General features: G+C 39.3%; 1 protein-coding gene across 1 annotated transcript in view; it reads right to left on the bottom strand.

The window, feature by feature from the left end:
• The window catches only part of PDGFC (platelet derived growth factor C), a 134,072-nt gene extending 106,739 nt beyond the window's left edge, over positions 1-27,333 (bottom strand). Inside the window, exon 1 of the mRNA XM_054203838.1 lies at positions 26,793-27,333. Coding sequence (XP_054059813.1) covers positions 26,793-26,910 — 118 coding nt within the window. The 5' untranslated portion in view covers positions 26,911-27,333. The remainder of the gene's footprint in view (positions 1-26,792) is intronic.
• Positions 27,334-27,961: the final 628 nt, after the last annotated feature.

Here is a 27,961-nt window from a genome sequence, read left to right as displayed (position 1 = left end):
CTGGGGCAGGGGGGAGGGGGAAGAGAAATAATAGTGAAATGAGGAATTCAAGAAGTTGAATTAAATCACCACCTTTGCCTAGAAAATAGCTATTTTCTTAAATTTGAGTTCATCTGGTGGAAGAAGATGATCAAAAATGCAGCCCACCAACAGTGATACTTACTATCTACCTATTGATACTGAGAAGTGAATTATAAAAGTCTAAAAATTTAAATACAATAAACCCTACTGTATATTTTCATAAGCTCCTTGAAAAACAAGATCTTAAAGCCATGTTCCACAGATCTGCACTTTTTCTTTCCTCAGTATAGACTGTGCTTTCAACAGATTAGCATTCACTTACAGAGCAATATAAATGAAACGTGTAGATTTTCATTTTACCCAAAATAATGCCAGACAAGTGTGTGTGCTTTGAGTGTTTTGTGTTTGGTTTGGTTTGTTTGTTTTTCGAAAAGAGACATTTATCGATTTTTAGAAGAACCATACAAAAATCAGAATTTTACAGAATGAAAATATAAAAGGAAACTTAAAAAAAAACATTCTATGGGTGCTGCCATACCTAAATATTGGGTGCGTGGTTTCCAAGGGAATCTGGAAACCTGAATTAGGATCCTGGAAGGAAAAAATGGGATTTAAACAACAACAAAGAAACCCAACCTCACCAGTTCAAATCAGTATGTGTACCATGGAAAGACTTAAAGCAGACTTGAGAAAATAAAACAAGGAAGATGTGGGGTTTTTTTTTTTGGGGGGGGGGGAGGTGTTTATTGGTTTTGGTTGCGCTGAGCTACACAGATCCATAACACAGTCTCCTTTTGAAAGTCCTAAGGTGCACATTTCTTTTAAAAACAGACAGGGAGGAAAAGAAATAGGCAATTCTGCTACTCCACTTCTTAAGGAATAGCCTCATATCTTAACAAATACTAGGACTATTTAAGCCTTGGTTCAATTCCACTCAGTCAGAGATGTGTTCAGATTCATCAAATGACATACTCCTGGAGGGATCCTCAAATGCTGTGTTACTGCTGTTCTGAAATCCCTCAGAAAAAGGAGCAATCCTGTGCCTCCTCCATCATGAGCTAAGCTTGAGGAAAGAGCAGCTGGTTTCTTTACTGCAAGCAAGAGGCACTGCCGCTGTGTTTTGTGGGGAGCATATTTACATAAATGTGCATGAAGTACAGTCTAATTCCCAATTAAAGCCCAGCTCTGAAGTTTGGCAGAACGTCTTCTACATTTGGAGACAGCTCACATAATGACAAAGCATCACCTCAGCTTGCCAGGAGCGGAGTATTTCTGGGTATACACATGAGCAGATCTTTTTAGGTAGTCAGGAACTACTAATAGGAAGAGTATCAAGAGATGTTAGGTATTTCCATGGTTAGATTATATGTAACCAGGCAAACATAGGACAGTCATTTTATAATGGTGAAGGTGATACTCAAAAATGACCATAAGTACCTAGCCCAGAATCACAGGAGAAAAACCCTGGGAAACCTAGAGATTGAAGCAGACTTCCAAACCAAGGTCAAATGCCTTAAATATGACAAAATGTCACTTTTCCTTCACGCCCACTCTGTGCACTGCATACACTTTAACAAAGATAAAGAAAATGCCTCCATCATTTACTTGAACTTTGATTTATGTCAGTTTAAAAATATTCCTGTTTCATTACGATTTTAATAAATGTGTAACCTTAGCCCTGAACTTGAGAAGTAACTGAGAATACTATTACAGATATAGAATTGGCAATAAAATCTAGGTTAGTTGAGTCTAACTTACTAATACCCAAACTCAGTGTCACATTCCCAGCCTCATCAGTTCAACAACAGTACTTCAATTTTGCTGTCCAAAAGCTTCAAAATCCTTTTTTCACACAGTTTTTCTGTATCCTATTAAAAAATGAAACACACCAAAACAGGCCACCCACACCACAAAAACCAAACCCAGTCTCTATCTGCTGGGAATGCAAGAGAGGTTGACTTTAAACAGACAAAACCAAAAGGAATTGTGAAAGCAAAGGATGCAACAGCTCCACAGTTCTGACCTTTAGAAGGACTCAGCTTTTCAGCAAACATGAATTCTTTTGTATTGGAGGTGAAATGGCAAATATTTTCTGTTATTAAGCAAGGTTTTGAATTACCTTCTCCACACTCAAGTGCAAGTCTTCTGATAACTAACCACAATGACAATAAAAATACTGTTAAGACTATCCTGAAGCTGTACTAAAAAGCAGGTCCCATTGCTGTTGGAAAGAACAATAGAATTGCACACGTATTCATCACAAAAGCTGCATTAAGCTTTTTTGATGGTGCAAACTATTTCAGGGCTCTGACAGCTAGGAATTTTTCCTCTCCTAATTTCAGGTAAAAAACAACCATAGAACATAAAACTAATGACCTGCTGCTTTAAAGGTGAACAGATCTGAAAATAAAGACTGAACTTTAACCCTTTGGTGCCACCACAACCAGAGCTCCCACAAATATCCCAGGCTTATGAATATAGCCTTCCTATCAGCTTAGGCTGGAAAGAGCCATTGGAATTTTTAACAAGGCTTTGAATCACAGAAAGGTTTTGTCTTTGGAGCTTTTCACTGATAATTCCACAACTGCAGAGTGTTGTTCCTTTATTCTCTATATACCACGTTTTCAGCTTCAGTAGTAATAGAGGATGCCATCTGCTTCATTATCATTCAAAGCAAGAAGTGGCCTTTAAGCAACCAAACACTCTTTTCTGTGGTTCAGAGCAACAACTAATGCTACATGCAGACCATAAAAAAGCACAGATAAGATGCAAAACCAACAGAGCTCTCCAGTTTACTGAGCAATCTGATACTTTGCGCAGGTAGTCAGGTTCAAATTGCTATTTTATAGCCTCAATTTGTGATGTATTTGACTATGCAACCATACGTATGTGTTTCTATTTCAAAATACCTTATTGTAACAAACCTTTACATTTTAAACATCACTACTCACTGGGTCAGAAGAAACAGGTCTGAACCTACAACATACTCAACATTTTGACCTTGATCTAGCAAAGCACCTGAGCAACAGCTGAACTTTTAGCACAGAGTCCCTCTGAAGAGCTTCCTGGTCAGGATCAAAGTGCTTACTATATCTAACACAAGAGAATCGCCTCCTATCTAGTAAGTCATGGATGTGGTTCTCACCCAAAACATTAATTATCTCCATGATACCGTGTATACACGGCTAACTGAGGAGCAAGTTTAATATGCAATCACGGGAAAGAGAGATCCATAAGACCTTTGAGAAGGTCACCTGGGTCATCCGCCTGCCCTCAGCAATGACATCATTAACCAAAATCAACTACAAAAACTACACGGAAGAGAAAATAACTCGTATAATGGGCTACCAATAACAATTATAAAAGGTTAAAAATGGAAAAAGAGTACAAAAGATAGTTAATCTGATATGAGGAGGCAAGAGAAACAAAAACTAAGGAAAAAAAGAAAATACCTAAATGGTGTCCTGGTTTGTAGAATGAGACTTCACAGAAGACATATTTCAGTATAACATCAATAAAAAGGCAGCTTTAACTCAAAAATCTGCAGATTAGTTATTTGTATCTCCAGATAACTACACTTGGCATACCCTGTGAATCAAGAAATAATTAAACACATTAAGTGACAACAATTGAGTTCTAGGAACACACTTGATCCCCTTGAGGCCCAATTTTCTCTGTTTTAATCCTGCTCACTTCTTTCCACTTAAGTAATAGCTTTGCTTGCCTCTGGCTGAGCAAAGTTCAGGATTACGCCACTAATTAACTAGTGGCACTGGGATTTCTAAGCCTACACAAAGTAATGAAGAGCTAAGTTGACAAAGTGCCCTAGAAAGTCTATTACGCCCCTGATTTTTACTTCTTTGGAACAGGAATTACTTTCTTAGCTCGTCTTGCAGCAAAAGATGATCACATAACTGTTTCCTCACTAATAAAAATTTCCTGACTTCCATGCATGTAAGTTATGCGAGAACATGAATTACCTCCATAAACAAGATACGGCAAGTGGCAGGTGAAAGTTCACCTGCAAGTAAAGCACCAATAGCATAGATTTTGGCAAATTCATTCTTCTTGTGTGTCATATCGTCAATTCTCTGTCCCTCCCCCCGCCTTTTTTTTTTCCTGCTCAATAAAACTCTAGTGACGTCACCCCAAAAAAGGCAATTTTACAGCCAACTCCATTCCTTATTAAGGAAAAAAACTACAGAACCACAAAACTTAAGAGTTTTGCCTGTGCAAGAACTAATAAATACAAATACTACCTAACTCTTGAGAATTGTTTTACGACATGTTTCGAAAGGTTACATACATACTGGTTAATGCAACAACACTACCCTGGGGAGAAAGCTCCCTATATTATTAAAGCATCTGCAAGGTAACCTTAATTCTTGTCTGAATTCCTCCCTGTATGGACTGATTCAGAGAACTCACACACATCCCCCCACAAAATTTCAAGTGAAATCCTTTATGGACTTCTCCACTGACTGCAATTTTAGACCACTGTGATCTAAACTGCAGAATGCACCAATTCTGCATTTGCAGAGTGATAGGACCAAAGGCAGCCGAAGTGAAAGGGAACTGGCTATCACATACAATTCATCCGTTCTCGGTAGAACGAAGCAAGCTTCCCAAACACTTTAAGCTTATCTTGAATTGTAACTGAATATGTAAAATGCATAAAAACACTACAATTCACAATACATTCTTGTCACTTATACTATAATAACACCACTTTTAAAATCACAACAAGCTGAACATTATATTTTGACCTAATTAAACAGGCCAGAAATTGAAAAACACTTCAATGGCAAGCCTCACATCTTTCAGTGTAATGTAGCTTCGGGAAACTAAGTGAAAATATTGAAACCTAGCCCTTTTAGTAATAAACAAGTGATTATTCTTCTTTCTGTAGGCATTATTTCTTCTCTTTCAGCAAGTATTACAGTTTTTTCTGCTTAATGTGAAGACAGCAACAACTGTTTTAAAAGAAAAAGCTATTTAAGACCTTTTAAAAGCCAGAGTGGAGTACTGTGTGCATCATGGCATAAGTACTGAAAACATTTTTTAACAGCTAAAAAAGCTACAGCTCTTGTGGTGTATTTCAAGTGTTTCAAATTGTCCAGCTTCAGATTATTTGCAGTCTTCAAAGGTCTGATGATCAGAAGTGATACGGTTGGTGGAAAATTAAACCCCACCTGGACACATATTTTGTATTGCACACTGCAGTTTCCTGAAAACAGTTCACCATTTCACATAAAAGACAACATATTTATTATGCTTGCTGCAGCTAAATTGCTTCATAAGTAAACTATTGCATTTATTTATTTGCATTGCTATATTTCTCAATACAACGGTACTTTTTAATAACAGTGAAATTTTAAGTGTTCTGCATCCATCTTATGGGTTCGGATATCAGTCAAATTTAATCAGAAATTTCTTTGATAAGCGCAATAATAGACCTGATAGTAGCTCCTATTTTTGAAATATTTTCACGTCATCTAGGTAGGGTTTAAAAAAAAAAACAAACAACAACAACAAACCAACCAAACAAAACAAACAAAAAATCCCCACAAAATCAATTATTCTAGGAATATTATTGCCACAGTATGTTGATCCATTATGATCAACTGACACTGAATATCCAGAAAGACTTCTGGGTAAGTTCTGGATATCCTAATAAGCCGTTATTAACTGAATCTCTCTTGCTAAACAGACATTGTGAAAAGAAAAGACATAGTTATGAGAGCTTGTTATTTTTAGAAGTAAAGCTGAATAAGCCAATTCAGCTTAGCCAGAACATAGGCCTAAAAACCTGTTTGTTTATCCTAAAGTATATTTCTACTGGAAAAAGAAAAATTATTTTTTTTTTGCCTTTAATTCCTCAAACTGCTCTATTTAAACTCAAATTTACAAAGTATTATCTGTAAATTTCTGAACCGCATACTTGGAAATATGTAGTTCTCTGGGTAACTCACAGACAGAGGGAAACACCCCTTCCTGACCATAAAAGGTCCGAGTGCATGTTCTCAAGTGGAAAATGTGTGGGATCTTATTTACAAATGTATAAATACATGCCATTCCTTTGCGCTCACAGGCACAGTTGAAAGTAAGCCAGAAAAGGAAGTACTAGCAACTTGATCTGAGATTTCTATTACATTTCACCTAGCATGGTATCACTTAGCCTATATTTTTGTAAAAGTCTAATTATTTTAGTGAATAAAGCCACACAATATTCTCCAAATAAAGAAAAATACGAAACATATTTAGAAGTGTTTTTCAGTTATGTGCACCAAACACCCATTTCTCCTCTTTCCTCCCCCAATACCTTTAGCCCTTCCTAAGGCAGATACAGGATACTGAGGAAAAAGGCCCAGATGATCAGTACTGGATCCAGCAGCAACCAAGAAAGAGATCCCACAGCAAGCACCTTTTCCCTCAGAGAGGGTTTCCCACAGACAAGAATGGCTGGCAAGCAACAGGCCACTGACACCGTCCTCAGGGACGGCCGTCTCTGCTGTTCATGTGGTCCATGAAGAACCAGGCTTGGACTACTGCAGGCTTTACTTAACAGGGTCATCCAATACTACTAAAGACAAAGGAAAAAATTCAGCAGAGCATGCATTAGGCTGTTCATGACTTCAGAGTTCATTTCTCCTCTAGGAATCCATTAAAGGGGGGAAGAAAAAAAAAAAAAAAAAAGGAAAACAAGACAACTTATAGTTCAATTGCTAGGCTATCTTTAAACATAGAAGGCAATCTTGAAAAATATTTATTGTAAGTCATCTCAGACACAAAAATGCTTATCAAGTAACTTCCCAGTTACTGGGAATTTAAAGCTGACTTTCAATTCTACAATTTAAACATAATAGTGCCATGTCATCGACATTAACTCTAGGACTGCAGAATTAAAAAATACTACCAGAAAACAAGTAGCTGTTACTACCTAGTGCTTATCTTGTCACCTCTACCTGATGAGGTCAATGAGGACTACGAACTAAGTAAGTGTTATTTATTGTGTGTATAATAACCAGAACTTCAGAGCACAAAAGCCATCAGACTTCTCTCTTTAACATACTTTTCTAAGAAAAAAATATTTTTTATTTTGGTTGTAGTCAAAAAACACATTCCTAAGTTCAGAACGGCATCCAAATGCTGACTCGAGAGAAACCAGAAAGATATGTTCAGGTGAAGCATCTGGTACTCCGAAGAATATGTTTTTCTTCTTTTAAAAATAACCAAAAAACCCTAGAAAATATTTTGTTTAAAAAGAGTGGGGAGGAGAAATCAATCACCGTCATACACAAGCTAGGCAAAGATACAGCATTACCTGCGAAACTCACTGATAAACTTTCTTACAAGTGAAATGCAGGTCAGAAAGAGGGTAGGGAAAAGGATGGGAGACTAGTAAACTCCTTTGCAAGATCTAAATATTGCAGGCTACGCTGAAGAACCTGCTTTCTTCTAGGGCAGGTTCCCCTTCAACTGGGGAGCTGAAATAATTGTGAAGGACAATCAGCTGTCATTATGATGCCCAAACTTCTCTAGAACTAATGCAAAACAAACTTTCATATATGTACATGTCCTTCCTTCGCATGAATGGCGGATGGATCACAGTTTTCACAGCCTCCATGCTGCCTTCAGAAAGCTGGGATTTGTTAATGACAGTATTAAAAAGGGCTCTTCATATAAATCAGGAACTAGGCCTGTTCCTTTTACAGGCTGGTCAGGTAGAAGAAACAGGCTCCACTTCTCTCAGACAGAGGCCTAACGGAGGAGTAAGTTCTGGTCCTGAAGGTTTACAAACCAAAAAAAAAGAAAAAAAAAGGTCTATGAGAAGAAAACCAAGGCCAAAACAAACAGAACGCCACTTGACACCATAACTTAATGCTCAGGAAAGAACACTTAAGAAAGTTTACTTCCCATTTTTACAATCACCACCTGAATGACAATATCTTTTACCCATATTAACAAGGATATACTTGAAGTGGAACAAGAAAACAGCCTGCTCCTGTGAAATTTATGACTTCATCTCACTGTGGGTCCCATAACTCCCAGATCTCAGCACAACACCAAGCAACTTCTCAGCATCTTTCCCACGCGCAGAGCTGCTGTCTGTCCTACTGGGACAGGATTACACTGCTAAGAGGAAAACCTGAATCTTAAGAACCTGTGGCAGTAGCACAGAGAACACATTATCACTGTATAAACCCATGGCATACTCATATCTCTAATACTGCTTGCCAATACTTTTTGATACTTGGAATATGAACAGATACATACCTAATATGCATTTTTATTCATATCTCCTATACCCACACACATACATATGTGCATGTTTACTATAGACATACACTATACAGGAGAACAACGTGGCATATCCAAAGCCTGGAGCAGCTCTCAGGTGAGGCTCCACAATAGCAGGTCAAATCGAAAAATGATAGGCAAAACCAAAGAACTAGATGATACTGAATAAAATGATCCAATAGTACACGTGAAGCAACCAAAGATATTTATTACATGGTTAAACTGTCTTACTACTAGAAGCCGTAGATAGCAGAAGTCTGCAAGATTTCAAAAAGCTATTGGGCTACCAAGCCCCAAAATTCTGCCTGCATCTTAAAAAAAAAAAAAAGAAATTCTGACTACTAAAATGCTTGAAGGCAAGAGAATAGATCAGGGAATCATCATTACATTCCTTAACGGGTACTGTCACACACAACACCTTGAGCTAACTAGACCTTTCATTTGTCCTGGAATGGCTGCTATTAACTTCTAGATACTTCTCAGGGAGTTGCCTTGGCACACAGGCTACATAACCAGTGCTTTCTTTTAATCTACAGTATTGTAGATCACAGCATTGCACTTAACCTTATCTCTTCCTTTTGGCCTCATTACCATTGATGATATTCAAAATGCACATATTATTCCATATCTTTAATTACCTTGCCTTGCCTACCTTTAATAAAATTGTTTCATCTCAAATACAAAGCACTTCTTTTTGAGTACAATCAGAATAATTTTCTTGATTTCTCCTCAGCCTAATATTTAATAAACTAATTAACCCTTAAAGATGTAAAGTTTTACATCTTTAAAAATTTCAAGGTTTAGAAGGTAATTTGATAATTCCTAAATGCATTTTTCTTGGTAAACAGAAGTCATGTCTGAGTGAGCTTTGTAATTGTTCTGCCCATAACTCTGTTGTGTATCTATTCTTTTTCTTAAAGATTTCAGGCGTGCTTTCAAATCCCAGTGCCACAATTGCTACAGCTTCTCTTCCTACATTTTCCACAAGTTAAAAATGAAACAGACATTTAGTCACATTTTTCATGTAAAGATCCCAAACCATACTAAAATATATCCAAAGTTGTGTAAGACTGGCCAACAGAATGACAAATACATTCTTACAGATCCAAAAAGAGAATAATCAACTCAAAAAAGTACTTAATTAATGGCTGCTCTAAATGGAAGGCATTATTGTAGAGCAAGAAAATTAAGTGTTTAGGAAGGAATTTATGGGAACCAAGAGCAATTCTCTGATTTGAATTTGGTGAAAGCAGTGTGTTACTCCTGCAGCAAGTGATAGGTGATCTCAGTCACCATCTCAAATCTCCCGTATGAGTAGAGGGAGAAGAAAAAAAAGAACAAAAATAATAGCAAAACCCCCACAAATGATAACAGAAGCACCATATGTCACATTCAGTACCAATACAGATGGAAGAATACCACATTGTCTCCAAAGCCCTTCATCTTATATTTGTTATTTCTTTGGAAGCTTACTCAAGTAGTGGTTAAACCTAATTTTAGGTAAATTAGAACAGAACAGGATAAATAGGTAGACCTTGCGCTTCCAATTGCTCATGCTTTATTACTCACCAAATGATGCCATGATACTAAGAAATATAACTGAAGTGTTACACTGATAGACTGTCATTAAGCGAACTCCCTGGCAATATTTTTGCATCAAGAAAGCAATAAAAAGGTCTTCTAGCTTCATGATCCTGGAAGATTTCTTCAGGTACTTCAAGAAAGTTGTTAACACTGTTGAAAGCCTAATATATAGCTACTGCTTGAAAAGTTATAAAACAATTGTTGGAGGTGGCATTATCATCATTAAGTAACCCTCTGCAGTTAGATTAAGGTGTTAAAATTTTAAAATGAGGTCTTTAAGTAATTCATGTGTATAGGAGAAAGCTATGGAAAGAAAACAGAATCATATCAAGCCTGAGAAACTAACAACATAGAAATATTTTTTCACTGTAAGAAAGATGGTGAGGTACCTGAAGCTATTTAGAGAGTTATTTTTCTGGACACAATCTCTTTGAATGTCATATTGCCTATTTGAACCGGTATTTGTATATAGACATTTGAAGAAGTAAGGAAAAAAATTTCCCAGAATCAACGAACTGGGTACTTTTTTTATAAAAGAAAGAAAATTCAGGAAAGCTGAATTACATGTAGAAGACTTCAGTTCTGGAAGGGAAGGAAATTTCAGAGCAGCAAGAATTTTAAGACCGGGGCACCCATCTTAAAAGCAAAACACAAACACAATTGTCAGAGAATAAAGCATATTCTTTGAGTTGGATCTTGTTTGCTTAAAGACATTCTTAAATTTTCTCTAATATTATTACTTTTGCCTTGCTTCTGTCACTTCCATTTCAAGACAGTATTTATGGAACTGCAGAAGACAGAGCCTTGTAGCGTCTCTTCCTACACTGCAGAGAAAGTACCTTTTTACATTACCTAGGTGAAAATCGTCAATACCTTTCATACTTTCATGGAAAAGATCTGGAGAAAAATTATTTGCCAAATATGGCAAATGTTTGATTGCAAGCTTTTTTTTTTTTTTTTTTAAAAAAAAAAAAAAACATGTTCTAGTTTGGATCTGATCATTGTAATTTTTTCTAACAAGTTTTCCTATGGAAATTCTCTGCTGTTTCTACAAAAGGTAGCAGTAACATAAATGGCTTGGTCCTTTGAGTAAATGATCCGACTACTCGAGAAGAACTGATTTGGTTTTGGTCGGATTTTTTGGGGGGGTTTTTGGTTCAGTTTTCAGCAGCTTCATCACAGACCACTCCAGCTACATGCAAGATCCTTCCCTCTACCACTTCTCTAACTGTGACAGAAAGCAGATGCCAGCTGAGCACTGAAAGCCTCATGTTGGCCATTGTAACTTTTATTTCTGCAAAACATGATTCCAGGGGCTCTGGGGCTTTAAGAGACAGAGAAATTACCAAAGCTCCTCTTCCTCCTGTTTTCCCCATCCATATGTAAATCCACATCTAACCATTTCTGACCGAAATCTTTTTGGCAGGTGCAAGCTGCTGACCTTTCTCCTCAAAAATCAATACTGTAACCACTGTGTCTGGATCACACCCTTTTCCCTTAGGGATCAGTTTCTTTAAAAAAACCCCAAACCTCACACACACACAAAAATGCAGAATTCATTAAAACTAAAGCCACTGTTTTTCCAACAGCCTCAAAATGGTTCCCCTTGCATCTATTTTACTTAATTTTCCTTCTCCCATCATCATACCACAGGAATGCACTTGTTTTCCACTACTCCCTCTTTAACCAAACCACCCACTGACTTTATAGTCATTTGGTACATCACAACCAGGACACAGCTTTCAATCACAAATAAAATCAGGCTCAAGTTTGCCCTTCTTTTGAGAGATCATAATTTAAATTAAAATAAAAAAAAGAAGAAGAAAGAAAAAAAGATACCTTTCTATCAGATACTCTCGTAACTTTCAAAAAAAGCCACTTTCAAGGTATAATACAGGGAGTTAGACCAACTGGCTGTCTATGTGTCTAGAAACTGTAGTGTACTGTGCCTATCAGGATACCAACGCAATGGATACTCAATGCTCACTTTGACAAAACAACTACTGTTAAAATTTTCAGTAATTAATTAGTTTGGTTTACCTTCTCATGAGCTTCTCTTAACTCTACAAATAGCAATTATTTATTTCCATGAAGACTGCCTCCCCATGGTTTATAAACATACGCAGTCTTAACTGTAAACGCAACTCTTGAAAGAGGGCATAACATTTTGTTCCTCCTATTTGGGGTGCTTTTAAGTACACACAGGAAAAAAAAAATACTCCTTACCAATAAGATGTATAACACGAGATCTAAAAAGAGCTCCTCAACCAATATGAATACTTAAAAGCTAAGGGAAAGGGAGGAGAGGAGGAGAGGAGGAGAGGAGGAGAGGAGGAGAGGAGGAGAGGAGGAGAGGAGGAGAGGAGGAGAGGAGGAGAGGAGGAGAGGAGGAGAGGAGGAGAGGAGGAGAGGAGGAGAGGAGGAGAGGTCTTGATGGCAATCTTGTTTCTCCTCAGAAGCATTTCAGGCATTATGAAATCATTCTTTCCAAAAGTGCCAGGAATAACAAAAACAAAATACGGTTGCACTGAATCTATCTTGGCACCAAGGCGCCATTGTGCAGTTTAACGTTCTCTCCTCTTGCTTTAAGGATCAAGTTCCTAGTGGCAACATAAGCATGTGCCAGGAAAGAAAGTATATGGAGAATTTTCAGAGAGAGACATGATTTTTCCATTGCCTTTAAGTTTCATTTTTTAAATACTTTGGTCTTGATTTTTAAAAGCATTATTGTTTGGTCTCATTTATAGTAATGAAAATTATTGGTACAAAGCTGTCTCTTGAAACTACACTTACTAGCCACACAAAAGAGAAGAAATTTGAAAGCCATGTCTCACATTTTGATTTTGGTGCACAAGGAGAAAACAGAGAAAACCAGAAATTGCTTACGTTGAGAATCCAATACTGATAGAAGGCCTAAGAATCTGCTTTTTTATGTGTACTTCATCAGACATAGAAATACTTATATGACATCGAAGAATATTTGAGCATCAAAAACTATCACAGCTGAAAGTATTGGTTTCTTTTTTCACTCCCTGCATATGAACTCTGATTAATGTGAAGTGAAAGAGAAAATGGAACAGTATTCATGTCTTTCTCTGAAAAAAGAAAACCTCCACTCATGCTGATCTTTATGGTCTAACAACTTAAATACAAAGCCAATGACTTACCAATATTGCTTAATACTGCTTGAAACAAGCCAGCCTCAGGACATAGTTAATGATGCGTAAGATGCTTACCTAACAGAAGTTCAGATGAATGACAATAAAGACCTATGTGTTTGAACAACCACCATCAACACCATACACATCCTATATTTTAAGGAACAGCACCTCAAAAAGAGTTCTCAGTCATGCTGTAGAAGGACAAACCAAACCCGTATATTGCAGTGTTTATGAAAAGAAGATTTCAGTCTTTGCTGTTTACAGCTTCATGTCCTGATTGTTACCATGAAAAATCTTCCAACCCCCCTTTTTTAATACCTTTACATGATGCAAAAATCAGGCGATATCTATCTAGCAGACTTATAAAATAAGATACTCATGTACAACAGTATGAAAGAGAAATGTAACCACATTTTGTAATTATCAAGGAGTTACCCTGCTGGAGCTCTTTTATTCAGCCTTCTACTGCAAAAAGAAAAAAGATACACAGAAAGACAGTTCCTATGCAGTGTGCTTTACTGCTAACATCGTCTTCCCTACCACCCCCCCAGATGGCTTTCAACAATGACTTCCTTTTCATATTTCTGTCCTTACCTCTCAATGTATACCTCTTCTCTATATTATAATACATCCAACTTCGTTCAAGTATTCTGCAAACTGTTGAAAAGACCATTTTGCCCTTAGAATAATGGTGGAAGGGGTTTTTTTTGATTACGGTTCTTATCAAATTATTTTTAAATTCTTACCAACAGCACAGATTCCCATATCTGTCTATCAATATTTTACTGTAAATGGGGTAGTAGTCCTGTTGTTCTACATACAGCTTGGATTCCTTAGCTTAGGAAAAGCACTGAATGAAAGAGAACTATAAAGTACTATTAGCTTTTATCTTTCAGATACTACTTCCCATAAATAAACATTATTATACTTCCACCTTTATTAATTTCCTTTTTTTTTTTTCTTTTCTTCAGATAAGAAAGCAATTCACATGCAGTAATTTATTTTTATGGCTAGACAGGCACAACCACCATAGCAACATGAATACAATTGTTGAACTTAATTTCACATTTTATGGACAATCAAAAACCTGAAAAAGAAGTCATCTTGCTAGATGTTTCCTTTTCCCAAGCTTTGAATTAATGACAACAGCTTGGTCTTGCAAATGTGTATAATGTAATTTTTTCCTAGTAAATAGATCCAATCACTTCTCAACTTCAGCGGAATCCCTCATTCACGGTGAAAACTTCTTGGGTACCTCAGTGAATAACTCCTCAATATAATTTTGCATCTTTTACACCTATCCAAAGTACTGTCAGTGGGGAAGTTTAGGGATTAGAGCTAGTCAGCTAGTAACACACTATTTTTAAGGACGTACTCATACTTAAGGGAACAGTAAATACAATAAATCACTAGTACATAGAATACCATGAATTACAGTAAGCAGCAAGTTTAAACCTTTCTTTATATTAAGGATTTGACTAAAGCAGGAGCAGGAGTTAACTAAATGTAATCTATTTGCACAAATATTAAGTACTGTACAAAATGTCTTTTAGGGTGGACTTTGAGCTTCTAAGCAATGAATATCCTGCAAAATGGTCATGGAAAGGAGTAAATATAACTGAAAGCTACTAATATAACAGCTACTTGTGACTAAAACCTAACATCATTATATTGTAGCTGTCCTTGAAGTCTTAAGCCAGTCAAAGGAACACGACTCATTTATATGTGACTCATTTATAACACCATTCACCTAAAAAAACCCAAAAAAACATATTCCAGAGTTATCTTCTAAGATCCTGAAGAAGGGCTAGGGTGACAGGACTCAGAAATCAATAGCTACTCTATTCTGTATTCAGTAGCAACATCTGGGTGCACATGCACATTCCAAAACCAGATGGCCTGAACCAGCTGCAGCCACACAGATGCGACATTATCCCTCTGTGGAGTGTATCAGCCACATCCAAGCTGCATGTTGGGCTAGGACCCACATGTTCAACACCCCCTATTGCCTGGAATTAAATGAATGTAAGAACAGCTGACGTGTAGAAGAAGAGGGAACACTCTTCCCAAACCCGAGAAAATGAAAGTCAAATGTAAATATTATTTGTCATGTTACCTAGCATTAGCTGAGTGTCATATATACATACAGGATTACTATTTAAACTATACACTATTTCATTTATTCATTTATTGAATGTTTGGAGACCTGTTTAACACATTGCTAACGCACTTTTATTACAGTTGAAATGGTTTTAGCTCCAATATTCACCGCTGCTTGCCCAAGCCAACTCAGAACAAGAGATTCTTGCTTTTTAAAAGCTACAGAGAACATATTCTCATCTGAAATGCAAATACTGAACACAAAGTGTGCCAAGTAGTTCCTGAAATTGAAAAAATCTGAACAAGTCAACCTAGACCAAGAATATACCTCAATAAACAGAATTAGAAAAAACATACATTAAGCATCCACATACACAAAAGTGTCAAAATAAACCACATACAAGTGCATGTAACTATAAATTTGAGTAATTAAAGGCCATCTATTAAGCAACTGCTGCTAGAAATAAATGTTGTGCTGTTAAGGTTTTCCAAAAGAAAACTAAGCCTCCATTCTATGGTGAGATATTTTAAACTGTTTCAAATGAATCAGAACCATTAACAAGATTTGTTTTTTCTTCAATAACGAGCAAGAGAAATCAGCTTTACGCAAGGGCACTGATCCAGCCCTGAAACAGAATTCTTAAGGATAATGTTGTAAATTCTCAAACTTAATCTCGAAGAGAAGCTACAGATCCTGTAAAACTAACAGACAGTGTTACATACACTACAGGCACATCATGATCATGGGTTTCTTTCCCTCATGCAAAGAACTAACCAGGTCCATATTTTGGTAAAGTAATTATGTTAAAAGAAGTAACAATACAGAAACATATCACAACTGTTTCATTAAGTATTATCACTACACAGTACCTTCACGTGTATCTTGACTAATGAGGCCAATCAGAGTTTTGTCAGATTCTTGCTGATAAGACAAGCACGCACTTTAGAAACATGTTTACATTTCTACTTGACAACTGTACAAAACCATCTTTTCCCCCACAAGCAGTAAGATAATTTTGCAAATCAGGTAGATATTTAAGTAACAGAGCTCTCTCTACTGGTACACTCTCCTTACCAAGGTGTGGCACTCTTGAGGGGTTAGGTAAAATGGGAGATGATCTCAATGGTCTCTCTTGTGATGTTAGTGAGCTTCAAAAAATCTCTGCCAGCCCTGTTTGGACTCTGCCTAGGACACCCACTCCCCACACACATGTTACCTCTTGCAGGTACTGAGAACAGATATAAAATAAAAATGAAGAAGCCAAAAAGATGGCTGTTCTTGACATCTTATGACAATCTTTATAAAGGGTCTTATGAGAATAGGTAAAGATCACTGAAAGACTCTACTGGCAAAGACCCTTAGCGGTAATGATACTGTTCATGCAATCTCCACAGAAGAAATAACTACAAGTCTACATTAGCACTAAAGGTAAGTGCTTTGTGAATTCCTATACCAGCAAGTACTATGAGCAATACAGTGAGTGGTTAGTTATTTCAAGTTTTAGACTCTAGTCTGACTACAGACATGCAGGGCTCCCGGAGGCTGGATATTTTTGACTAACACAAAGAAAAGAAAATAGGCCCAACAAGAATCCTTAGCCACATTTTTAAAAGTAGCATTTAGATATGGTTGTATACAAGAGTTTCGTCTCCTTGTCTAGAAATTGTATTTGTTTTGGAGCCATTACTTGTTATAGCTCTCAATTACGGGGCTTTACTTCACTTTCAGGTCCACTATAGTTACACAGGCAAGAGAAATGTTTGCAGGTACGGGTCTCCCTGTGTAACAACAGACATGCTAAGCAGTAAGACACTGAAGTCTTGAGATATTAAGATAGACCACTTTCCCAAAACTGTGTTTTTAAAGCACAAATTGCTGATAATATAAAGAGAGACCTTTTACAATCAACACTGTACATTACAATCAACATTAATTTGAATCACTTTCTGAAGGACTTCAAGTACTGTATAATCACGTGTATACACTTCCCAAGAAACAGCTATTATTGTCACAGGCACAGTATCAAGCATCTAAAAGATGAGTCAATAGCTCGTTATTTAGCACTGTATATACAAATAGGTAGCTTCACCCATGGACAGTTAATTACAACTAACTCCAAACCTGCGCTAAGTTATTTTCATTCTGAAACAATCTGCAGATTTTAGAGCATAAAGAGTAATGAAAGGTAGTTGAAGTTGCACTGGTAACAGCAGAGCTGAGCAACCATATCTCATAAGAAGGCAGGCACCCCACAGTAGCTAACACCAATGCCCCTTCCCCAAACTTGAGAAAACTGCCCATACATGAGCTTACATTTACATTGAAGCATATAAATAACCCTGCAGAATGTATTTTAGCATGCAAAGGTATTAGTTAGCCCCTTTTCCACTCCACTCTTTCAGTACCCTCTGACCAATGATGAAATGAGTCACAAGGGTCTTGTGAGTTGACGCACCATAGATATAATGTTCAATGCTTCAATTTGGTCCGACAGAAGTTTCTGTGACTGGCGCAGTTTAACTTGGATCGCAGTCGCTGCTGCTCTGCGCAACCCTATTTATATGAACAGAGCGGAGAGCCAAAACGGTTGCCTTGTAATTAGTTCAGGCATGTTTGAATCCAGAAGGGAAACTCCTTTCAGTTTATTTTCCTCGGGAATGCTACAAAGTTCCACTACGGCTTTACAGTGTAACCATGCGGATTCAAAAAAGGCCCCTCATTCACCTAGAGAAAAATCAAATTATACTACTGAATTGTTCTCCTGTTTCTCGGCTTTGCTCTGAACACACTGAAATGTTTGAAAACACCATTTCTGAGAATTTGTTATCTGTAGCGTCAAAGGCATTCCTGGCAGAAAAAAGAAAGTCTTGTTGAGGGCAAAATTCAGTCAAGATGACTGTAAAACCTAATCCACACCTTTGAATTTGGACTGAATATCCATCACTTAAACATCTTGTAAATGACCCAATTTGTTTACACGGCCCTGTAGCTTTTTATGACTTTTCCATAAAGAAGTTATTACATCCATTCCTTTTATTTTGTTTTAGAGCATTTGAATGAGCCCCAGAACCACAAGCAAGTGAAACAGACTCTCTGCAGATGGAAGTGGCCTCATATAACTCACCACTACCGGTGAAACAGTCAGAACAGCGCTTTCAGTTTGAAAATGCCATACCTTCACACACAGCAAAAGAATTTCCTGCGCCATATGTCTTTTTTAAGGTTTAACTATTGTATAAAATGAGTGCTGATTTCCTCTCAATCAGAGGAGGAACCTGGAACCCCTCGGACTCGTGCCTCTGATTGTTTTGAGCAAGCAGGAAGGCAACCTGATGGTTACACGGTGAAGTACACCAAGGGAAAAAAAATACTTTAAAAATAATGAAACGCCAACTTTTCAGATACTCCAGTTGTTACCACGCAATGGCTCATCCAACAAAGCTCCCCAAATAACAGTTTAATGAAAGACTGGACAACTGAATTTTCTGGAACAGACTATAGCTAAAGATAATTAAAATAAGCAATATTATCCATTATTTCACAAATCTCTTCCAGGAAAGTAAGTTTCCCACTTCATGTGCTTTTAAACAAATGATGCTTTAAAAGTGGCATGGAGAGATTAACAGCTATAGATTGACATGGAAGGTGTGGCAAAAGTGTCGCCAAGATAATTTTTCCAGTGTAAGCTACTCTTCAAATATAACATTCCCTGGTATTTTACACCTGGACCTTTCCCTCACAGAAAATTACAACTTTGCTGAAATGTGCCAAACTGAGTAATGATTTAAAGATGTGGAATATCAAAACTACAAAAAGGGCATCACTCCTTTACCTTTTACTGCCTGAATCTAGTTTGAAGGCCATTTATCAGATTACAGGACGAAATCCCTAATTAACTGCAGCACCTAACCTCCTGCCTCCCCTCCTTCTTACATAATTTATTGCCAATTGATAATCAGAATAATACAGCAAAAGCAATGCAAAAAGAAATTAAATGTTCAGCAAACACAGGCAGCATTGTTTCCTTTTCTCAAGACTTTCTTTGCTTTTTCTGAGACAGATTTAATATTTCAAGAAAAGCCACATAAGGGCAATGACGGAGTTTAAATCCAGCACTCAAAGTTATCACCAGCAGTGCCAGACATTTGCTGAAAGCTTGGAAGACCTCCCTTGCTTTCCTTCAGGAGAACTGTAGTATCATAGAGAAGGTAAAAAGATAACAACCCAACTAACACCACCGTTTGTTCACAAGAGTACTAAAAAATTAAAACCAAAGATCCCTACTTCCAGCCACAGTGCTGGCAAGGTGGGTGACCAGAGGAAAGCATCTGCCGCCCTGCAGCTGCCTGGTCCTTCACCCGACTTTATTCAGAACCAGTGCATACCTTGCACTTAATGTAAAGAAATCAGTACAACATTGCTCGAACTGAGCCATGCCTGCATACCATTTGAAAACAGTCAATAACCAGTTTTAACAAACTGAAGGAGAAAATCCAGTGTTTAGGGCTTTCAGGGAGTAGAGGAATAGAGTTGCTCTTTGCCCTAGAAGAATCTCCTTAAAACATCTGTGTTTATAATGATACCTTGAATGAATTCACCGTAAAGCATAAGATTAATGAATAATTTATGAGGATTAATTCACAAAAAGACACGTTGCCACTGAAAAAAAAAAACACAGATAAGGTCTTACTGGTTACTCCCTTGCAACTATCCCATTCTCACTACTATAAAACGACGCCACTACATGGTAACCAACCTTTGAACATTTTCTTATTTCATGTGCAAATGTTTTTTCTGCCTGGATTGTGTTGGACTGGAGTATATGGGAGGTTAATTCATACTCTCTTTCCCCAGCCCCAAACACCTGCATATGAAAATGGCAGTAAGGGGGAAAAAAAAAAAAAAAAAAAAAAAAAGAAAAAAAAGGCAGCAACTAGCACTGTGAACATCTTCACTGCAGAGTTAACCTGTATAGCCTTGAATTAGCCCAGCTTGAATGAGAACAGCCACACAGGGAAACAATAACTCATTGTTTTTGTTTAGTTCAGAGACTGAACTAATCAGCCGATGAGTTCCTTTAACTTGAGCTGCCGCCAGCTTACCTGATGGTACAGTCGGCAAAGGTAGAAGCCCATTGACACAAGTCGAGAGGTGGCACACGCTCGCAGGACTTCACGGGAACCCACAGCAACAAGAAGCCAAGCAGCCCACAACCCCAGTGCAAATGTACGGTCATGCCTAAGCGAGGTGAATGTCAAAGTTCAAAATCATGGGCATGCTTAACAAAGATGGGAGTACTTGGAACAGAACTAATTGAACTCAGAAGACAGGCCTTGCTAACCCTAATGCAGAAGGCCTGTAGGAGACCAAGGAATTAGTTGGGCTCTCTCCTTTCGTTTACATTTATTTTCTAATAGGTCTTATACTCCGGGCATATAAGGCTTTCTCCATGAGTGTCTAGAGTCCTGCCTTGTCTCACCCAGCTGACCAGCTTCTGTAGAAATTTATTAGGTTATGAAAACATGTAGAGGTGCTATTGTACAAGCGCTTTGTAAGATGGGGTAGCTTCACATAAAAGAAAACTGCTTAGTATACTGTAGGGTCATGAAATCAAGCACAAATTACCCAATATAACACTGGGTATATATTTATAAAAATCTCCATAGAAGGATGTCAAGAAGAGATCAGAAGACAGACAAACCCTAAGGCTACAATGTCTATGGCTCAAGGCATGAATAAGTCTTCCTGGCACCACCACCTTAAAATAACATCCTACGATTTAATAAAGCCTCTAGAAAACACAAACTTATATTTTATCTTCACAGTAGCACATTATGAATTTTCACTCACCTACTTGAAAAGAAGCATTTCACATTCAAACACAAACTGCCAAAGTTTTCCTCAAAAGGGAACGACAGGGCTGAGTAAGTTTTAATGTACAATTAATTTCTCAGAAACTCCAAAACAACTAAGCACTCATACAGATACCCAAGTGCTATTAAAATAACTATATTTCTACATGTTCACTCTGTTCATTTTCTGTTGTGTAACTTTTTCTAAGTCCCACAGGTTTTCACTGAAAGACTACTTATGTGCAGGCCTATTCCTAAGACGCTTACACACCAGGAACCGTATTTTCCACGACACGCACTTTGTGACTAAAAAGCAAAGGCATGGCTCTGGTAAAGCTGAGCTATCTATAAAGCAACTGAAGAGGCTCATTTCCAGCTAAGGGAAGTGGGCTCGCATGGTGCATCCTCTTTCTAGTAATCGGGAACTGCCAGACACAGCGAAAACCAAAAGTAGAAACTACCCAACAGCAACAATAAACCCCAAAACCACTCTGCTATAATGCACAACCACTGCTGTAGGGTGCAAACCAGCACTTTGCTATTACATGTTGACTATGTAATAATTAGATTCAAAGGGTTTGGACAAAGTTATAAGATATAAAAGACATTATGTTTATTTGAAGACTAAGTTCAACATAAGCACTTTGGTAGTATAGCTGTCAATGTCTCAAGGTATGCCCTGTGTTTTTTCGCAGATATAAAACTCTGTATCTAACTGAAAAACAAACTAAAAACACGCAAACAACATGACATATAGCTTTTAAAGTCTGATCTGCAAACCTAATAAGAACCAGTCACTGCAAAAATAAGATTTTACCTGTTTCTCCCTTAAATTCCATTCAAGATATTTAACAAAGATACAGGAAGGCTGGAGTGCCTACATATTTGGGACAGGCAGCAAATGGTCTGTGCTTTTAAAACCCTTACTTTTACCTACCAGAAGCAGCAGGACTAAGGGGAAATCCCAAGCAGCACTTGCTGAATAGCAGGCAATACACCAGAAATCAACTACAAAGGCAAAAAACATTTTTTAAAACTTTCTTCCACTGCAATTTATTGCGGTGTTGAAGAACTTCTCTAATTTGCCACAATCTTTTGCTTAAATTCAAAAGAGGACATGGTGCAATTCTCCACTCTCCAGGAAAAGGGCTTTAAAATATTACAAAACAAATCTTGGACTAAACAGAAATACATTAAACTTGAGGAAAATTGCATCACTATCAAGTTTCCCTTTAGATGACACGTGCTCATATTTTATACTTCCTTGTCTTCTCAAAGTGAAGAAAAATTCTGCTACCCAGCAGCAGACTGTACTGGCACTCGTCAACTCAACAAGAGTCAGCAGAGGCGGCGCTGATTCCCACTGCTTTGAAGTATGTTGGTTTATAAGAGGTAAGTCTGCAGTCAGATGACTGCACTCAAGCAAAAGCACTGACATTCCCATCTGCAAGGATTCCATACGCTGCATCACTTGGACATCCACACCTTCTCTGTGGTGTTCAGCCCAAGTTAAATGAACTTAATCAGAAACTTTATGTTGGGATGCTGTCCCCATCTCTAAATAAGCTGGAAGTTCCGTTTGGACATACATGAACCAGGGAATCTTCTAGATAGTTGTGAGGAGGCATGTGAGGCCACACACGTGCTGAGGTGACGAGAGAAGCTCCCTCTGGAACTTCAGCTACTCTCTCAGTTTCAGCTGCATCCACCAACTTTTCCCAAGGATGGCCTGAGACACGCAAGTCTCAAACTCCAGCTAAGGGCTCCTGTTTTGTTTTGGGTTTAAGTGATATAAATCTTGCCCATTTCAGAAGATTTAAGAAATACATTATGAAGTGATCAATTAGTGAAAAAAAACCAACATACCAAACACTCAAACAAAAAAAAAAACACAACTTAAAAGAAATTAAGATCTATCAAAAGATAGATCATCACCAGTACATTACCTGTGCTGCAGGATTGACAGAAATCGTTAAATAAGTCCTTTGGTTTTATAAGATTGATTTCAGCAACTCTATTTCTCTATTTACTGCTGTTCGTTCACACTTGAAACTGACTGCAGGAAAATTAACATTTTTAACTAGTTGTTCCTGGTGAGTTGCTAACTGATCTCAATTTCTTGGTCTTCTGAAGTCATTCATTACTACATTTTAAATGTACATGCCACATAAGCTATACACTTCGTTGCTTATGGCGCCAGATAATAGTTTTTAAAAAATTTTCTATCAAGACATCCTCATATTTCTCATAGAAATTGTAACATCTGATAGCTTAGCAAAATTACTTTAAACCTTTGTCACTTCTTGTCCTAAGACAGCCAAGAAAACAGAACTTAGATTCTCCTGCCACCTCAAATTGTAATAAAATCTGAATTAAACTAATAATATCACATAAGCAGGTGCACTTAGACCACCAGAGTTGTCATTAGAATTGTCATTCACATTACTCAATCCTTCAATAGTTCCCTCAGACGTTGTTGAAGTTACAGAAACAGGATGAAGATACTACATAAAAATAGCATTCAAAAGTAGATGGAAAAGTAGCAAAAACTATAATAGAACGAAGACATAAATAAACCATCCAAGTAATCAAATTCAACATGAAAGAGATTGAGTTTTGTTCCTTAAAAGAAACTGAGTGATCAATTTTTCTTGACTCTACTTCAATATGGAAAAATGGTAATAAATACATCAGACAGCCATTAGAGAAATGACAAAGCCACCTAAGTATGAAAAACCCATCAAAGCATAATCAGTTTTTCAACATGACAAAGAACTGTGGAAATGAAATCCATCCAGAGAAGTGGGACCCATCACTACACGCACCATTGACCGCTACTTCAGTTTCCAGAAGATGATTGCATAAAGTTCCTTGGTCCTCCAGGTGAATATTTACTCAGTTGAATTACAAATAAAAACATTAAAGATAAATAAGATTTTTTTCAACAAAATAACATAAAACCCCCTACTGTCAAGCAAAGTTTACAAATAAAACCTGTTCCTAAAGAAAATCTGACTGTAACAGAGGGCCAATACAAACCAGGAGGTAGTTTTAAGTGGTTTCAAATAGATCTATGCTGGCCCCACAACAACCATCACATTGAATTCCTAGGACGTAGCAGCAAAATAATGTGTTTTAAGAATATCTAATTTACAATTACAAAGAAATATTTACACTAGCAAATTGTCACCTAAAATGACACTCACTATGCAGCAGAAACGAGAGAACTCCTTATGTCTGCATTTAATAAATAGAGTCAAACTGTAATTTTGAAGTTAATAATTATTTGGCTAGTAAATAAATAGAAAATAATTATGAAAAAATAAATCCTGAAGCACACGCTTACCCTTTGTAACATAAGTAGTCCCACTGATTTCATAACTGGTCATAGACAACTTCAGTATCACCTTGAAGCAATAGCTACAGCACCCACGTGTGCCACTGAGTAACACCGTAATCCACTCTACTGCAAAACTTCTTGGCCATTTAGCAGTTTCACAAGCAGAGGACAGAATTTTTATTTGTAGACTGCGCGAGGGAAAAATCTCCCTCTCTCCTGACCAAAGATTATTTGGCACGCGAACAGCAATATCTCATTCTCATACTCCAGGGAGTTTTAACCTGCCTCTAGCTAAAAGCTATACAATCTTCAGATTGCAGCAGAGTGTAAAAATCACTCTAATTAAATCAAGTAAGAACTGGTTTGACCAGTGTTACTGATCCCCCAAATAATTAAAATCAGTTAAGAAAAGTCAGGGGTTGGTACTTAGCTGTACCTGAACTTGTGCTAATTTTTTAAAGAAGTTTTGCAATGAACCACTAGAAAGCAAACTTCACGTAAGCTACAAGAAGAACCTGGACTGTTGTAGGTATAAACTACCACAGAACACATTTTCAGGGCACTTACTTAAAAAAAATAATATTCTCCTAGCTTTGCATTTGTTCTAAGATGTAGTGACTGTATCTTAGAGCATGCCAAATTGCATTGCAAACCAGTTGCAGCCTGACCTAAGACAGCTGCGTTTCTGATATATGTGAACAGAACGCAGTTTGTGTTGTCACATATACTTATACCTATTTACATCAGTTTTGCTCCTATGCTGTACGATCTACTGTTCACGCTTTAGCGTTGTGCTCCCATTGTTGGGCCCCGGTGGCCCTTCAGGGCCCAGCTGCGTCACCCTGTAACAAACCTCTCAGGGCAGACTGACAGCATAGCAGGTTTCTTTCCAGCCCTGGCAAAGTTAAAGCAGAGCAATGGTAATTCTCTGTGTGTCGATATGCTTCATACGCACACCATGCAAATTTAACAGAAAGCAGGATAACAGCACGAGACTTTAGTACATTGGCGCCAAGTCCATTCTGTCACAAAGTGGTGCCCTAAAGCCTCTAAACGCCGGGTAAGCTGGGAAGGGGTAGAGAGTGAGTGATTTCTTTTCTCACACAGAGCAGATAATTTCCTGTACCATGCACAAAGTCTGATTGGTTTCCTGTCAGAATAGCCGGGTCTCTGAGTCTTTTGATCACTTTCCTCTGGGCCTTCACAGTGGCTCTGATTAGAGATTGATCCCCGTGCTGCTCTTTGATCAGCAGCTCCGGCAGGCCGCAGGTGCCATATATCATCACATTAGCAGGCCACAGCAGCATTAATCTCCCCCCTGCTAAATTCACTAGCAGCCTGCATACTCTGCTCATACACAGAGCACTTGCAGAGGTCTCTGAAACTTTGCTTTCTATTAAAAGATGTGATGTAGAATACTTTTATCTGGGGAGTCCCAAGTTCAAAGTTGAGAGAATTGAATTAGCCCCGAATCTGCGTTTCTGCTTTATTTCATTACAGTTCGGAGAGTTTTGAGAGCTCCCAGCTCAGCCTTTTGTGTTGGTTTGTGCCCAGGGAGAAAGCTTGTTCTAGCTGACAGGAAAAGTACTAAATTTTTCAACACCCCTCCACCCCCCCGTACATTAAGGACCAAGGTTTCCATGAATGTATGCTAACAGACTTAAGTTTAGATACTCTACACGAAGTGTGGTTTCGTGCAGTATATAACATTTCAGTTTGTAAAATATTCTTTAAAATGACTTCATAATAGCAGATCAAGAGGAAAGGCGCTTAAAAATCTGAATAATGTAAATCATATGGAGTTCAGAGGCTAAGCAAATTACACACCCCGAAGCTGCCCTCGCTGTATGAAAGGAGTCTTTCTCCAGCTCTGCGCAGCTCCAGCCCAAGGGAACTTGCATTTGAGAGTTTTCTAAACATTTCAGGTACACTTGAAAGTTGAAAGTAATTCTCATTTCCTATGCAGGATTAGCTCGTTTCCAGCCTGGACAAAATACCACTCATTCACGCACAGACGTAAAAAAAAACCCTCCCCCGAGAGCTAAGAGGGTACAAAGGTGCGCGGGCCATTGCTTTTTTTTTTTTTTTTTTTTTTTTTTTTGGGTGGGGGGAACATTTTGCCCCTCCGAGCGCAGAGGGGGGAGCCGCCGAACCGCTGCCCTTGTACCCGCAGCGCTGCCCCGCCGGCGGCGGGCAGACACCCAGCTGCCGAGCCCCGCTCATCCCGGCCCGGCCACAGAGCTTCTTCCCCCTCCTCCACCACCACCACCACCACCACCACCACCACCCGCGCTCCCCTCCGCGGCGCCGGGCAGCCCCGCGGGCTGGCGAGCTCCCCTCCGCGCCGCTCCGCTCCCCTCCGCGCCGGCCGCTCGCCCGCCCCCGCCCCGGGCTGCGCGGCGGCGGCGGCGGGAGCTGCCGCTCCTCCTTACCGTTCTGCTCCTTGGCGCCGGAGAAGGCGAACTTGCTGCTGAGGTCGGACTCGGCGGCGGCCCCCTGCCTCCGGCCGGCCAGGGCAGATGTCAGCAGGAACAGCCCGAGGAGGAGCATTGGGCCGGCGGGGCGAGGGGCTGCGGCGGGGCAGGCGGGGGCGGCGCGGCACCGGGGCCCGGGCGTCTCTCAGCAGCGCCCGGCGCGGGCTGCGCCGCTGGGGAGAAGGCAGCACTGAGCCTGCTCTGGCAGCGGAGAATTGCAGGGTAGTTTCCACATAATCCCATCCAAAACTTTTTCCTACGGCCCTTTTCTGTGTGTCTCCAGGTTTTGTTTTTCTTTGGTTTTTTTTTTTCTCCCTCCTCTCTCTTTTCAAAAAAAAAAAAAAAAAAAAAAAAAAAAAAGGATCAAAGCAAAATCTGGACCCAGACCAGCTTCCCAAGGACTAAACAACCCGGGGCCGGGAGAGGCGGGGGCCAGCGGGGCCGCCGCTGCGACGGAGAAGCGCGCACCTGTCAGCCGGCAACCGGCGAGGGTGGGCGGGCGAGGAGGCTCTCGCAAGAAATAACCTTCCCTCTCCCTCGACTCGGCTCGCTTCGGCGGCCCCCGCAGCCAACAACTCGGGCCGAGTCCTGCCCGGCTCCCCCCGCCCCGCCGTCTCTCCTCCTCGACGGCGAGGGCGGCACCTGGCGCGGCCGTTTACGCCCCGGGAAGTTGTGGGATGGCGGTGGGGGGGGAGGAAGAAGGAGGAGGAGGAGGAGAAGGCGAGCGGGGCGGCCTCTGCCACTCTGTGTGTGTGTCCGTGTCCCCCCCGCCCCGTCTCTCACGGCCAAATGGCGGCGCAACAGGTGCTGGGGCGGCGGGACGAGGGTCGCCTCTGCCCCCTGCGGGGGGCAGAGGCGACCCTCGTCCCGCCGCCCCAGCCCCCCGGCTGCCTCACGAAAGGGGCTTTCCCCCGCCTCGCCGTGAAGAAGACAGTGTTAACTTTCTACCTGGTCCAGTGGGTGTTGTCCCTGCCCATGGCAGGGGGGTTGGAACTAGATGGTCTTCAAGGTCCCTTCCAACCCGAACCATCCTACGATTCATTTTTTGCTGTTTCACCAGAAACCAGAACTGAATTTATGGCTAATTCAGGACTTAAAAGGACTGGTTTTACTTCAGTGCTCGTTAA

This window comes from Rissa tridactyla, chromosome 5 (genome assembly GCF_028500815.1).
Source record: "Rissa tridactyla isolate bRisTri1 chromosome 5, bRisTri1.patW.cur.20221130, whole genome shotgun sequence".
Classification (NCBI taxonomy): Eukaryota; Metazoa; Chordata; class Aves; order Charadriiformes; family Laridae; genus Rissa; species Rissa tridactyla.
This window is presented reverse-complemented; position numbering and strand designations above follow the sequence as displayed.